At 47.0% G+C, this 15,512-nt stretch overlaps 1 protein-coding gene across 1 annotated transcript; it reads left to right on the top strand.

The window, feature by feature from the left end:
• Positions 1 to 3,249: 3,249 nt before the first annotated feature.
• LOC306948266 (transmembrane protein 178B-like) lies at positions 3,250 to 14,077 on the top strand (the record flags this gene model as incomplete). Its single annotated transcript, XM_079537820.1, has 4 exons — positions 3,250 to 3,628; positions 10,751 to 10,864; positions 12,049 to 12,186; positions 13,833 to 14,077. The coding sequence occupies 4 exons, from the start codon at positions 3,250 to 3,252 to the stop codon at positions 14,075 to 14,077; spliced, it is 876 nt and encodes a 291-aa protein (XP_079393946.1).
• Positions 14,078 to 15,512: the final 1,435 nt, after the last annotated feature.

Below are 15,512 nucleotides of genomic sequence, written 5' to 3'. Positions count from 1 at the left end.
GTAAATTGCACCGATTCAGTTCTGTTTTTAAATAGCTTTTGTAAATCACTATGACTCAAAGACTTTGTCTGCACAAACCCTCATTGAGAGGGCTCATCCTTTGAAAGGGTCATTTGGGTCAGAGCAGTGAGACAGGTATGCTGCCCACAGCAGAGGTATTTACTTCCCTGAGAGATTCCTGAACTGTAGACACTCTTATTTTCTTATGACAGCTCCTGTCCTACTTTTCAGAGAAATCTGGAGAGCTTATGCTTGCAGCTCTCTCTGCCCGGGAACTGCTATCTAAAATTTTCCTTACTCTAGGCTCACAAAATAACTAGTTTCACAAAGAGGGAAGCTTAGTGCAATTATTATTATTATTATTATTATCTTTAAAAGTTGCTATTCTTTGCCAGCTTATCCCTCTGTCATTCAGTTGTTTAAAGTCTGAATGTAGCATCCACTTGTCCGGGTATAAGGATTAATCTGATTATTCTGCAGGAACTGGGGGACTATACTAATCCCCTCATTCTGTAGTTTCCCCTGCTCTCTCTGGGGTCTGAAGCTAACTGGAGCCTGTAGTAGTAGGGCTCTAGAGGAAGAGTTTGCAGAGGAAGATGTGACTGCTGTTTCCCAAGATGTCTTTCTTAAAATTAGAATGGCATTTAATTTAAGTTGAAGGGTTGCCAGGTGAGAGCCTGTGAGTTGGCGTTATTGCATCAGAACTGAGTCTTGCCAAGACTAAACCACAGTCAGGAATTCATGCTCAGCATTCAGGAATGTCAAGTGGTTGATGCTGAAAAAAGAATTTCTGAGTTGTTTTCCTTGGCTGATACCAGAGGCCTGAGAGTCTGTAGTTCTTGGGAAGACACCCTGTAGGAGGTAGCAGAGGGCTTATGGGAGGGGCTGGTTAGTTTTCCTCTATGTGCAATGTCAGCCCTGAGGCTAAGGATGCAGAGCCTTGGGAGGAAATGGAGCATCACTCCATCACATTTGTCACTTTTGGAAATGCAGAGAGACTAGTATTTTCTAAGCTCTATTTTTTCAGCTGCTCTTATGCATTTTCCCCCTTCATCTGTATTGGTCTGCTCTGCATGGAGACAATAGAGATGAAATAAATAGTTTTCAATGTGGGTTTGTGTTTTTTGTTGGAATTCAAATTACACATTGAAATTTCATTTGTATTGGAAGTGTATCTCTGGGTTAGTCTAAAAACAAGTCTGGACTGTTTTCTCCTCTGAACTTCACAACAGAAGGGAAAGTTTCTAACCCAGTTTGCTGTTCCTGCTGCCATGGCACTTTGGGTTAGGAGTGCAGTGGTCTGATCATATTTCTTGATTGCCAATCTTGGTCCCCTGGAACCACCAGGTAAGTTACTCCTCTTTGAGAGGAGAATTTGCATAGTAACTGAGTATCCAGAGAGTTCTGCAAATATGGTGTGGTTTTTTTATTTTTTTTATTTTTTTTTTTTTTAGTGATGATAGTGATTTTATTTTTTTTCCATCTAAAATTCACAAAGCTACTACCTACCTGGTAGTTAAGTTCTTCAGCACTTGACACAGAGCTGGTTACCTGCCAGCTGGGACAAATACACTTATTCACCATATGTAGGAAGAGCCTGGAGAGGAATAAAGGGATTTTCTTTACTCTTCAAAAACACAGGTTCGAAGCATGTCTCTCACACTCTTCATTTGAAAGGTTTTCAGGCTATAAATACTGAATGGTAATAAGTGACTGTCAGCTGAAGACTTCTTTACGAAGAAGGAGAATGATAACCAGGGAGTTGGAAGAAAGTAAACACAAGTAAGTGGTGGAGGCCATGACCTGGTGGTGTGAGGGCTTTGGCTGAGGTGGTACTTCTGGGCTTTCCTCTCCGTGGCTTCACTGTGCTGCCTTCTTTGGTTGGTTGTGGGTCTGTGCTGTGTGCTCCTTCCTCAGTCCTTTGTCCCTCAGAAGGCAGAGCTGCATAGTGCCTCCACACAGAGTGGCTTTTGCATAACTGCAGCAGTAACAATTGCAACTTGGTGTGGTTTTGCTGGAGCCCCTTCTGAAACTTAGAGCCTGAGGAACTGGTGTGGAGCGGCAAGCTGGAGCAGTGGGCCCAGGTGTACCTTGTTAGTTCAACAAATCCAATTGCAAGGTCTTGCACCTGGGTTGTGGCAATCAGTACAAGCTGGGGCATAAAAGGAGATGGCACAGCCCTGCTGAAAAGGACTTGGGATACTGGTGGATGGCAGGAGGTCCCTTCCAGCTCCAACGATTCTGTGAGTATGATAATTGGGCTGTGGATTTAGGGAATGTGAATATTGTAAGGATTCTGAATATTTTCCAGGCTAGCTTTGTTGAAAGATTGCGTTATTTAAAGGCAGTGAGTGTCTGTAAGTAATTTTTCACTCTTGATGTGGAAGGCTTGTAATTTAGCTGGCACGCGTGAGAAAATTCGAGAGCAGCCCTATCAGTTCCCTTCATTTTGTCTGCCTTCGGGGCACGAATGTGCAGCCGCATGGATGGTAATCCCATCCGTCCAGAACGAGCTGCTGCAGCGCGGCGGATGGCAGCGATGTGCCGGTTGGGTCGCCCCGTGCTCCTGTGGGCGCAGCGCTGCGGGGAGAGGAGCGAGCTCTGCCTGCGGGGTCCTGGGAGCCCTGTTGTGCAGTCAGCTGGGTGCGGGGCAGCGGGAGTGCAACGGGGAGACGGGGGGGAACTCCTGTGAGGTGCTCTAACCGTAGCTGCAGGCCCGATGTGAAAAGGTGATGCCCTAAAATGGGGGCTGAGAGATGCAGCTGGAGAAACGCTGCCTTTCCCTCTTGGTCTGCTTCTCGCCGCATGAAATAAGATTTTCGGCACTTGGAACTTTATTTTCCGTGCGGCGATAACGAAGATGCCGGCTGGCGGCGGCGCCGGTTTCCGTTTCGCCACCCGCTGAGCACGCCGTGTGCTCCTGCGCTGCCGGTCTCCTCCCCCCTCCCCTCCCCCGCCGCTCGCGCCCGCGCCTCCCCGGGGCGCTGCACGCTCACGGGCCGTTGCCCGTCGCCCCGCGCGCGCGGCCTCGCGCCCCGCTGTGAGGCGAGGTGTGAGGCGAAGCGCCCAGGCGGGCCGCCGGAAGCTCCCGGACGGCCGCGCCCTCGCGGCTCTCGAAGCCCGCACCGAACCGCGCCGCCGCCAGCGGGGGGCTCCGGCCCCGATTCCTTTTCGGGGCGGCGCGGCGGGCGAGGCCCCCGGCCGCGCTGCGGATGAAGCGCCCGCCCCCGCCGCCCCCGGCGCGGTAAGATGGCGGCCGCGGCTCAGGCGCTGAGCGGCGCGGGGCTGCTCCTGGCCGCCGCCGCCCTGGCGCTGCTGGCCGTGGCCATCGGCACCGACTCCTGGTACGAGACGGACGCGAGGCGGCACCGCGAGCGCTGCCGCGGCTTCGGCCACAAGCGCAGCGACCCGCCCGGTTCCATGTCGGCGCCCGGCTCGCACCTGCCGCTCCGCGCTCGGCCCCCGCGGGCTCTGCTGCCCGGCAGGCCCCCGGCCCCCGCCCCGGCCGCCGCCGCCGCCGCGCTGGACTCGCACTGCGGCCGCCGCTTCAACTCCACCGTCTCGGGGCTCTGGAGGCGCTGCCACCGCGCGGGCTACGAGCCGGACAGCGAGGAGCTCATCCGGAAAGGTGGGGAGCGGGAGAGGTGCTGTCCGTGGTGCTGAGCGCTGCCGCGGGACGGGCGCCGTGCCCCTCTGCTGCGGCCCGCTTTGTGCCTCCCCGTCCGCTCTAAGCGCTGCAGTGCCGGGTGGGACCGCGGCCTCGGGAGCCCCTTCCGTAGGCCTCTGCTGGGCCTGGTGCTCGGGCCGCGGCGTTCTCCTAACCCTGACCCTGTCTTGTCGTCGGTGCAGGGAAACGTACGGTCTCGTTTGTGGCAAGGGAAAAAGGAGGTGTTGTGGTGTGGGGGTCTTGGTGTCGCTGCGGTGATGCAGGATGAGGGATGAGCAGGCCGCCGTTGTGACCGATGTGCGTGTCTGTGTCACGCAGGGCTCCGGGGCTGATGGAAAGGAAAGCTGTGAATCCAATGCTGGTGTGGTACAGCACAAAGCCAGGTGGTTTGTGGTGTGTGAATGAAATTCCAGGGATGGATGGTACAATGATACAGGTCAATAGATGATTTGTAAATAAGGCTTAGGATAAAAAATGCTGTAGGTGATTAATGGCAAATAACAGGAGCTACTGTTCCAGCAGGTACCTGCTGGCACAGGGAGAGTAGGAGTTGGGAGAAGTGCCTCCACTGAAGCACAAAATGGAAATGCTATCTTAAGAAAACATGAGCAGTTCTTCAGTGGCTTCCAACTGTGACGCCAACCCAGTGCAGCAGAGGAGGAATAGACCGGCACTGTGCAGCACAGCTTGTCATTGTCAGTTCTTTCCAGTGCACAGCAGTGACTGGTACTTCTAGAAACCCTATTGCAGGCATGTCCAGCCTGCAGCCCAGCACAGCTCACGATGCAGCCCAGCCTCTGCCCTGTGCCAAATGGCAGTGGCTCTGCCCTGCTAAGTGGTCTGGCCCTGGGCACGCAGCTGTCACTCAGCACCAAGCAAACTTCATTGTACTATTAATCCTGTCTGGGCTGAAAGCAAGACATGGGGCACAGTGCAATGTGAAACTGAAATCATGACTGATAATTTTACGCATTTTGATGCACGGGACTTTTCACAGTCCTGTGAAAAGCAAAACATATGTAGCCATGCTTTCCATTGTGAGAAAGGAATTTGAGAACTAGTTTTAAGATTGCAAAAAAAAAAAAAAAAAAAAAAAAAAAGCAGTTTTTTTTTGTGTATTTATAACTCTATTTTCAGTCAGTATAAATACGCAACCCACAAAATTTTAAATGGAAGGTATAGATTTGTACTCAGATATTCAACTCAAAAATGTGATCATGCCTCTCTCCTGGACTTCTCTAGGCCATACCTTAGCAGAGAGAAATACCCCTCACTTCACAGTCGTGTCCTATTCATGTCCTCACTCCTTGGTATTACATACAAATTGTAAACAACTGTTTTCAAGGATAAAGCACAGGAAAAATAAAATCTCATGAGAAGTATTTTTTGAGAACCTGGAAAACTCCCTAGGAGTTGCAGCTACTGCAATCAGATTAGCCTGATGTGTTAGTTTGTTTCACAAAAACAAGGCAATAGCCCACTAGTTTTACAGTTCAGTTCTGCTGCTGTCCTTTTTTTTTAATTTTTTTTTTATTAAAAATTAGAATGTTTTGTTACTTACGTATAACATAGTTAACTTATATATATTATGAGGGCTGCTCCAGAAGTAATGCCTCCTATTTTATTTTATTGGGCCACAACACATGCATGTTGGCGGTATGGCAGTAGAGGTTGAACCTTGCAGCCAGTATTCTGTTACATTTTGTTGCTGTGTGACAGCTGGCAGCAGAGGGGCAGTCTGACAGAATGCAGTCTGACGTGAAAGTGTGTATAAAGCAAAGGTGTGTCATTGGATTCCTCCATGAGGACAACATTTCACCCATTGACATTCACTGATGCTTGCTGTTGAACGTTTCTGGAGACCAAACAGCAGATGTAAGCACAGTGAGGCAGTGGGTGGTGCATTTCAGTAGTGGTGACGGGAACAGTGGGTCACATCTGCTGGTGTGGATTTTTATGAGCGTGGCGTGCAGGCTTCTGTTCATCACTGGCAGAAATGCTGAGCTAATAGTGGTGCCTATGTTTAAAAACATAGAGTTTTGTAGCTGAGAACTTGCTCTATCAAACAGTGTTACCGTGCTTCTTGTATCTGTTGTCATTTCCATGAAGTAAGCAGCAGGCATTACTTTTGGAGCAGCCTACATATACATGGCCCAGGCAAGCCAAAATGTTGGATACCCGTGCCCTAGTGCTGTGTGGTTACCTGCTTCCTCTATTCAATTTCCTAGCATCAATTTTAAGCATTTTCATTTCCATGTTGATCTTGTTTTGCTAAAGGGCAGTTTATTAATTTCATTCTCCTAGTTGTCCCTGTAATGTAAAATGTTTTTCTGCTTCACCGCAAACCAAATGCTTCCAGCTCCCACTGGAATGAAGGAAGGAGGGGAAGGGATGGGAAGGATACCATTTTGGTTGGTCCTCAGTGCTCTTGCTTTTGAGGGATTTTCCCTACTCCGCTGCAGTCAGACTGAAAGGGCAGGGGTGGCGTTCTGCACGTGTGAGGGCACTGATCTGCCTTTAGGTCTGCTGTGTTTGACTTGGGGGGGCTCTGAATGCAAAAGGTTTTCCTTCTACTTTCTTTTTTTTTTTTTTTTTTTTTTTTTCAGCTGTGCTGATAATAGACATCGCCTCTATCTGCACACCTCACTTCCCTTCTATTCTTCGCCTGCATTGCTACTTTAAAGATTTACATATAGGGGGAAAATTATTAATAATAGCTCTTATGAGTCGGTTCTTTAAATAGATATGAGATTCTTCTTATCCCTTCCCCTGACCTGCTTCACTGGCAGCCTTTCCTTCTTCTGGCTGTCATTTCTTTTCTCAGGCAGCTCTTATTAAGCAGCCTTTTCCAGCTGGTGCTCAGGTGTGGCTGCTGCTGTTGGTTCAGGAGTGCTGCTGGGTCTGTGCCTTCCAAACAAATGGGCTTTCCTCCCGAGTGTGAGCTGAAGCTCTCTGCTCTGCACCTCTGCAGTCCTACTTTCTCTTTGATTAGCTGTCAGGTTGCAGCTTGCTCTCTGGTGATGTGTGGTGCTGCCTTCTATTCTTGGAACTGGAGATTTTTGTAGGCTTTTAGTGGCAGGGGTAAACAGTGTTGTGAGAGTCCAGTGGTAATTCTCATGAAGGCTTCTGCTCTTCATTGTCTAATATTTCTGGAATAAGGTTTCTTTTCTGGGTATCTCTTGAGTCTGGAATAAATTACTTAAATCCGTTAATAAGTGCCCTTACCCATTTAGATAACTCCATGGATTTGTCGCCCAGTACTGATGTGCTGCCAGAAATGCAAAGCAAGTTCTATGGAAAGTTTAAAACTTAAGCATTTTAGCTGGCATGCATACTTTTATATATGTATCTGTCTTTGCTTGTATTTTTAAAGGGGAAAAGCAGGAGTTACTACTGCACAGAGTTTCCAGCTTTGGATTCTGATTCTTCAGTCTTTGCACGTTTCAACTTTCAATAGATGTGTGAAGGAGATGGGCTGTGCCAAAGGGTCAGATACGTGCGTGCCTGAGCCTTGTTTTTCCCTGAAGTTAGAAACAGAAAAAAAAAAAAAAATAAGAAGGGACAGGGCTAGAAGCAAAGAAGCTGCAGGGTGACCTAATTGTAACCTTTCAGTACCTAAAGGGAGCCTCTAAACAGGAGGGGAATCAACTCTTTGAAAGGATAGATAACAACAGGACAAGGGGAAGTGGTTTTAAGTTGAGGGAGGGAAGATTTAGGTTGGATGTCAGGGGGAAGCTCTTTACTATGAGAGGTGAGGTGCTGCCCAGAGAGGTTGTGGATGCCCTGTCCCTGGAGGTGTTCAAGGCCAGAGTGGATGGGGCCCTGGGCAGCCTGGTCTGCTATTAAATGGGGAGGTTGGTGGCCCTGCATGTGGCAGGGGGGGTTGGAGCTTGATGATCCTTGATGTCCCTTCCAACCCTGCCCATTCTGTGAGTTAAAGAAACACAGAGCAAAACTGGGAGGTGGGAAGTGTTTAAATCTAGGAAGGGAGAAATGTGTGGGTGTTTCTTTAAAATGCAAAGGAAGAAATAGTGGACAAAGGGAAAATAGAGATTAGCAATTAGTAGCAGATAACAGCCAGGGAGCTGCCGTGTGGCAGGGAAGCCAGGTGTGTGCAGGGGGAACGGTGAGTATGGAACCTGAGTTCAGAGTGTTGGTGTGCAGGGCCTGTGCTGTGTGTGGGTCACACGTGGGACTGCAACAAAAACATTTTGCTTGGAGAACTTGTAGGGAGGGAGATCCTGTGGGGATTTGTTAGGTGCTGTTTAGTGTCTTGTCTATTAAATGAAAAACACACCATTTGCAAAATGATGGCAGTAGTAATCATAGCAAATGATTAGTTAGGAAAGCTCTGTTCTGATAGGGTGCCTTGCTTTACTTGGCGGATTCATTTGAACATCGTGCATTTTAACAACAGTAAATAGAAGGAATTCTTGGTCACTACTGATCATCTGAAAGGGTTTACAACTCCTCGTAGCTTGTTCTGGAAAAGCCCTGGGATGGGAATGGTGCATCTCATGTGTTGGGCAGAAATAACTCCTCAGTAGCCTCGTGTAGCTGAGAAGGTAAGAACCAAAGGATGTGTAAGTGCGGGAACATGGCAGCTTGTGGCAGTAACGAGGCCCTTAAGGGAAAATGGTGTCGTTCTGGTGTCTGTGCTCCCAGTCCTCCCAGCTGATGAGAAACTGGAAGAGTTAAAGGAATGACTGTCTGCCATGGAGGTGTCAGCAGCTCGTTGCTTCTTGTATTTATTTTTTAATCAAGAAAATAACACAGACGGTACAACTTTCAGAATGTTCTTATAATGCCTCTAAGGAATGCTAGGATTAGGATGCCATGCAACCTTTTTCTTCTGCATATGCAGTATGATAATGTAATCTCTTGAGCACGGCTACCTTCTCTCCTGTGTTTTCAACTTATTTGTGTGCCAAAAAACCCAACATTCCCCTTAATTGTTGCCCTTGATCACCACAGTACTCCATGCTATTCAAGCTCTTGCCTGAAGGTAAACATCAATTTTGGCAGGTTTTCTTATTGTGCTGACAGTCTGTTACAAGAAAAAATAAATAAATAAAGGGGAAGAGGGGGAAAAGCAGAGAAGCAGAGTTACTTTGGTGGCAGGTTTCTGAGATTTCTGAAATGGAGAGCAGGATGCTGTCCCTGTCTGGTAGCCTTTGATTTAAGGTATATGAAGGTTTATGTTGAAGGACACCTTTGAAATATGTTTGAGTTTGTGATAACTTCGAGATTGAAAAATGCACTGAATGCAGTCTGTGGGGTACCTGTGTGCATCTGGGTGCATATTGTCTCTGCAAATTAGGCTTAAGCCTTACTCAGCAAACTGGAAGCATGAATTAGTCACAGGAGATGCAAAATTTGGCTACTGAGGATTGCCTGGATGCATGCAGTAATTTTGTGGGAGAAAGTGGGTTATGCTCAGCTGAGAGATCACCCTCACTGCTCACCTGATCCTAACTCTTACCTACATGTGTCAGCTCTGAAAAAGTTGGAAAAGGGACCCCAGTGAGAGGCCACCTGGCTCACACCTGGGTAGGACCATTCTGCACTCTCAGAGAAGTGGGAATCTTACAGGAAAAATGGTTTCTAGTGGCAGAACCCAAAGGTGTCTTTAAGCCTGTAGATCAGAGGTCAAAGCTGAGCTTTGTGAGCAGTGTAAACCTGGGGATTCTCCAATGTCTGAGCGCTTCACTTTGCATCCATGCTTAATATAGGCTTATGTGCTACATCTGTAAGATCGGCACTTTGAATTCTGGAGAACAGGGAGGAACAAAGTTTTTAAACCAGAGGTAGAATGAATTGTTATTTTAAAACCTCTGAATAAGCAAATTTGTGTAAGAAAGTGGAGAGGGCTTACTTTGTTCTACATGTAAGCTATTGTAAGAACACAGACCAGGCAGTGGCAGTACAGCTGAGGAGCCTACTTTCAATGTATTGGTGCTCAGAGGCTTTGGGAAATTTAGCTTTGGGCTTTTTTGGGGTGTGTTCTTTACATATCTGCTTGTTCTGCTTTAAGTAATAAATGTCACTGTTCTGTTAGCATGCGGGGATTCAGGTCCCCTTCCCACCTGGAGGCTCAGCTTGCTCACTGGAGTTGCCTGGCCACTCTTGGGAAGCAGGAGCTTCCTCCTCGCAGGGCTCTGCAGGAATAGCTGGGTGCTGTCCCAGTGACTGGTGTTAAAGAACAAAGTCCTACTTCCCATGGCTGAAGGAGCAACTCAAAACTAATTTCTTCTTCTCTTGGGCTTTCTAGCATCTTCTGTGAACTTTGGAGACTGCAGCTCCCCGTTAGTGACTGTCCACCAGCTTGTTGGTCAGCTGTTTCTGTATTCAAGTAGTGAATTCAAGTAGTGGTGCTGATGACCTGTAACCACTGTTTGGGAGCTCTTTGTACTCTTCAGCTTTATTACCTTTCTGGCTGTTCTTTCCCTCCCTCACACTCCCAGTATCTTCACTGGTTTGGGTTGTTTTCTGAAGTAAAAAGCCCTTTCAAGAGGAGAGTGTATACAGGTCCATATTTGTAGCAGGGATACACTTTTATTTAAGCTGTATTGACAACAAGCCTGCAGGGTGCTACTGGTCATTAGAGGTAAAGTGAAGAGCAAATGACTACTGGAGTGAATTCAAATTCCCCCCCCCCCCCCCCCCGGTTCACTTTCCAACTTTTATTCAGAAATTTCAAAAAATGATTCGACTCTGTATTCTTAAGAGACAGAAAAGTCGTGTTGGTATTCTGACATATTCTTGACTCCCCAGCTATCCCAAAGATGTCATACCAGTTCCCCTAGGAAGCTAATGGGTCCTTTGGTGGCTATAATTACTGTTCACCCTCAGGCTTTTCTTCCTGCAGCCTGCCTGTGTTATCTGGGTTCCCCTTTTCCAGTTGTTCTTTGTGGCAGGACTACCTCTGCTCCAGGTCCCCAAAGACTTGGAAGCAAGCTGTTCTTTTTTTGATGGCATTTGTTCTGGTACTCCCCTACGTGAGCTCTGCTGGGCCAGCCACTTCAGCAGCAAGCTCGAGGCATGAGGCTTTTGCTCTGTTTCACACTGGTGTCTCTTTTACAGGAGTTATTCAGCGCTGCACTGCTGTAAAGTATCACTACACCTCCAGCTCTCTGCCACGCAACTTACCCGTCAACATCACCAACACCATCCGGCAGGATGAGTGGCATGCTCTCCGTAAGTAGCCCAAAGCAGAGTACGAGGCTGGGTGACTCGTTGCCTTAAATGTCTTACCATGTGAGGTGTTTAAACCTCTTACCATGTGAGGTGTTTAAACCTATCTGTCACTGGTCCATAACTTATTAGTGAGAATGAGAAAGCAGAGGAGAGTATAATTAGAAGAGGCCTTAAGATGTGAAAGGGTTTATGCAGGGGAATTCAGGAATACCAAACTGCAGTGTGTCGTTAGACAAAATTGTATTCTGGATCTTTTGAGGCTAGACTGTTTCTAGCTGGCTTGAAGCCAAGGCACTGTGGCACCATATAACCTGTAAAGAGCTTGTGGTTCTTCTGCATGCGCACAGGCGATCTGACACAGCTCTCTGACAACAAGCTCTTTTAGGGAACAGCTCTGTTTATCCCAACCCACAGGCTGCCTCATGCCCAGGTCCTTTCCACACAGATGACTGACCTGTAGCATGTTTTAGTCAGGCTTTGATGTTTTAATGACCATGATTTAGTCAGGCTTTCCTATTCCTGTATTTCCATACATATTTCCATCCCATATTTCTTTGGTTGCAGTGGCTCCCATAATTCTTTATAGCCTTAGTTATGTGAGCTGCAGTGCTGAGGGAATCTATAGACAGAACTAGGAGGGGACAAAAACAGCCCTTGTGTTATGGATGAGTGCCGTTTGTATCAGCGTTTTTTTTTTTTAAGAACTTGTTACTGTAATTTTACCCTTCATATTGTATTGATCTTCTGTCTGCTTGTCTTCCCATCATTCCTGTCTTCACCTCATGCCACCTGCCCTCTTATTTTCAGTGTTTTCTTTTAATTCCATTTTCAGCAGTCACCCCAAAATGCATGAAAACCACATGCACACCAGTTCTTGCAGTGCTAACGTTTGCAAATCATTGCAGAGTTCATAATGTGCCCCTTCTGTCCAGTACTATTTGGCTGCACTGCATGTGTTTACTAGAATTGCTCTTGGTCAGCAAAGGAATGCCATCTAGTTGCATGGTGCCCAGCTGAAGGGAGGCTGGCTGGTTGAGCGCCTGTAGTTTCAGTATGCTGTGCAAGATGCCTATCAAGGAAGCTACAGGAGGAGCACATGCATGTAAGTAAAAATGTTAGCAAGAGCAAGTCCTGTTTGGGTGCCACCATCTTCATTTTATTCTTGCTTTTCTGTTTTGTCTTAGATCTTCGGAGGATGACAGCTGGCTTCATTGGCATGGCAGTCTCCATCATCCTGTTTGGGTGGATCATCGGTGTGCTGGGGTGCTGCAAACAGCAGGAGCTCATGCAGTACGTGGCTGGACTGCTCTTCCTAATGGGAGGTGAGAGCCTTTTGCTTGTCTTCTGGCACCTGGCAGGACCCTGCTGTATGTGCACATGAGCTTTCTGCTCTGGAAAGCTGGTGTGTGCCCACAGTCCTCTTGCCTGCTCTGCATACAGCTTGCTGCTCCTGTCAGACAACTCGGTTCATAGATTTCTCTAGGGAATCTTAAAAACAAAATAAGTACAGCACCTTTCTGCTGCTCAAAGATGCTCACATCTTTTGGTAACAACATCTGTACTTTTGCTTGTCCAGCTGAAAAACAAGGAGAGTTTGTTTCTTTACTTGAAAGGAGCACAGCAGCAAGAAATGCACCAAAAAGCTATTGAGATGTTGCAAGGATACAGATTCTTAAATTGCAAGCAATAAATAGGCAACTTCTCAGAAGCTGCTCATATTTTTCTTAATTGAAAGGCAGAGCTGCTACCTAAGAGGTCAGGTGTCAGCATCTGTAACGGAGACTAGTGAGGAACACAGTGGCCTAAGAGTGTTTCTGTCCATTAACCAAACAGTTGTGATAGCAGTTAGTTGCCATGTTGCAAATGGGGAATCTTCCCCTGCTGTACGAGAATCTTCTCCAGCAGTGTTGTGGGGAGATGCACAGGAAGCCAGCTTGCTGCTGTGGTGTGAAGCCAGTAAGGCTGAAGTTAGCCTTGTGCTGTCCTTGATCGTTTCTACATGTTGCTTAGCTGCATGTTTTAATACACAGCAGTGACGGAACAAAGTGGAATGGGTAGACTGGGAACCCTTTGAGTGCTTCTGCACTTAAGCTTTGCTGTGATGGGCATGCTGTCAGCAGTAAGATGTCATTAGTATTTAGACCCAGAGCCAGGGACAAAAAATCACCCTAGCCTTGGGTCTATTACTGTCTCAGTTTGATGGGATCATTTTTGTTAACGTGGATGCTTTGCAGAGTAGACATCAGCCTGGATCAGCTGTACTTAGGCAAGGTCAGTATGAAAGTACTTTAAGCATAACTCCATAAAAGATGTGATTTTTTTCCCATTAATAAGATAATTAGACAAGGTTCTTAGTGACTAAAAAGCATTCTGAAGAACTTCAGCCCTGCCTCAGCTGTCCTGTCTCCAGAACAGTTGCCTTTAACCTTTCTATGGTTTCACAGAGATAACACACTGCAGTTAGTTAATGCTGTAGCAAAACTTTGATGAAAGAGCACAAGGCAGTACCATTGAGTCTGTGCCCCTGACACCACAGCTGGCAGCAGTGTGGAAGTTCCCAGAGGAAAGCAAGCAGTGAGTGAGCATTGCAGAACTGGTTTTTAGCTGCTTATTTTCCACAGGAGACATTCATCATTGGACATAGAGCCTTTGGAGATCTGTTGCATAACAAACTACAGATGACTGACATTTAGGCAGTAACAGAGGGAGCTAAGACAGTATTGATTATTTGGTGTGTGAGATACGCTCTAGTCACATGTATTTGCCATTCTTTTTCATTTCTTTTTCCGCCTTTTAAAAGCGACAGGCTGGAAGGGAAAAGGTGTAACTTTTATTTTTGAAAATGTGCAGCTTTTGAAATGCCTGGGCTGGAGGAGGGGAACTAAACAAATGGAAAAAAAAAAACCCAGAAACAATCAGAGTAATTAATCTGAGGGCACTGTAGAACCCTCTTGCTGTTCTCCTGCAGGTACCTGTTGCATCATCTCTCTCTGCACGTGCGTAGCTGGGATCAATTTTGAGTTGTCACGCTACCCTCGCTATGTCTACGGGCTGCCAGAGGACATCAGTCACGGCTATGGCTGGTCCATGTTCTGTGCCTGGGGAGGCCTGGGCCTCACCCTGCTGGCTGGGTTCCTCTGCACTTTGGCCCCGTCCCTCAACACTTCGCGGGCATCTGTACAAAAACCCAGACAAGAGAACGGGGCTGTGTGACCTCAGCGTGGGCAAGGAGAGACTCTGGAAAGCGCAGCCTGGGCAGAGCTGTGGGTTAACACCAGAAGAGGCGGCGTGTCGGTGGGAGGAGAGGTGCCATAGCTGTGGAAATACCGGCCTGGGGGCTGCTGCTACAGACTCCAGCCACGGATATTGCAAGTAACTCCAGGTTTGAATTATTGCCGATTTGCTCATTGATGGTTTAAGGGGGGACAGTTCTGTTTTGTTTTTCTTCTGTTTACAAGGGATTAAGTCCAAGGCTGTGTCTTCTTTTGTGTTGTTTTTTGAACTGTACCTCCATGGTCCTGTTACTGTCCAGTTGTAAGGGATGTTTACGCACCAACTCTATTGCTGCAGGTCTGTGTAACGCAGACCCAAATTAGGAAGAGAAGCTATGTGAAGTTGGCTTGAACACTTTTGCAACAGGCTGGTCCAGTGTTGGCTCAGGCCCTTATTTCCCAAAAGAACCGTGATCTAAAGCCAGGGTTTAGGCCAAAGAATTAGCCCATCATTAGTATTAATTCATCTAAAGCAGAAATCTGTGATATTCTATGCTGTAGTATCAGTTTTTACTCATCACTAAAGCTGTTTCCAAAAGGAGCCTGCTGTAACTGAGCAGCAAGACTGAAAAATCTCTTCCTGGCTTTAGGAAAAGGCGGGTAAGTTTTTTCTTCAGCTTCTTGCACAGGTCAGGTTACTCATTTGGCTAACAAACAACACCTTGTTTCAATGAAGAGATGCATGTAACATGCAGCCTATAACTGTCCTAGTAGAGGCCAGGATAAAGTACGATAAAGTTAAAGCTGCTGGGATCAGCCTTCTTCACCCAAGTAACTTGTGGGTACAGTTCCCGTTCTGTAAAAGGAGATGAGTTATTCTCCCTGAGCTCAAACAGCAGTACTGCTAGTATCCCAGAATGTACAGCCCCCTCTAATATTCATGTCCAAAGGAACTGCAGTGTGTTTTCCTCAGGAACGTGTGGCTTCTGCTCACTTCACCACTCACCCCTTTACAATGCCAAACACCCCGAGCACAGCACAGCAAGAACACACGTGCTCTGCTGGAACAAGCTCCCTCTCTAGAGTGAGCAGCAGGGATCTTGGAACCAGTGCAAGTACTATGGCTAACTCAGGAACACCCGCCAAAGTACTCTGGGTGCATTTTTCTTTCATTCATCTATTCTTTCTTCCCTCACATCCCCCGCCCCTCTCCCAAGTGTCCAAAAACTGCACAGGCAAGGATGAGATGGCCAGCATTTGGAGATGTTTACATTGTATTTCAAATACAATACAGTGGCATGTAAGATACTTAATGCTAAAGTCAGTGTATTTATGAAAAGTGTAATTTTTAAATGGAAGTTGTAATTCTCAACTGGCATTAAAACTACTGAAAGACTTGCTCAGTGGATGTAACTGTGAATTCTTTCTTACCGCGC

The sequence above is a fragment of the Tetrao urogallus genome (genome assembly GCF_951394365.1).
Source record: "Tetrao urogallus genome assembly, chromosome: 6".
Classification (NCBI taxonomy): Eukaryota; Metazoa; Chordata; class Aves; order Galliformes; family Phasianidae; genus Tetrao; species Tetrao urogallus.
Note: the sequence above shows the minus strand (reverse complement) of the source record. Positions and strands in the feature narration are given on the sequence as shown.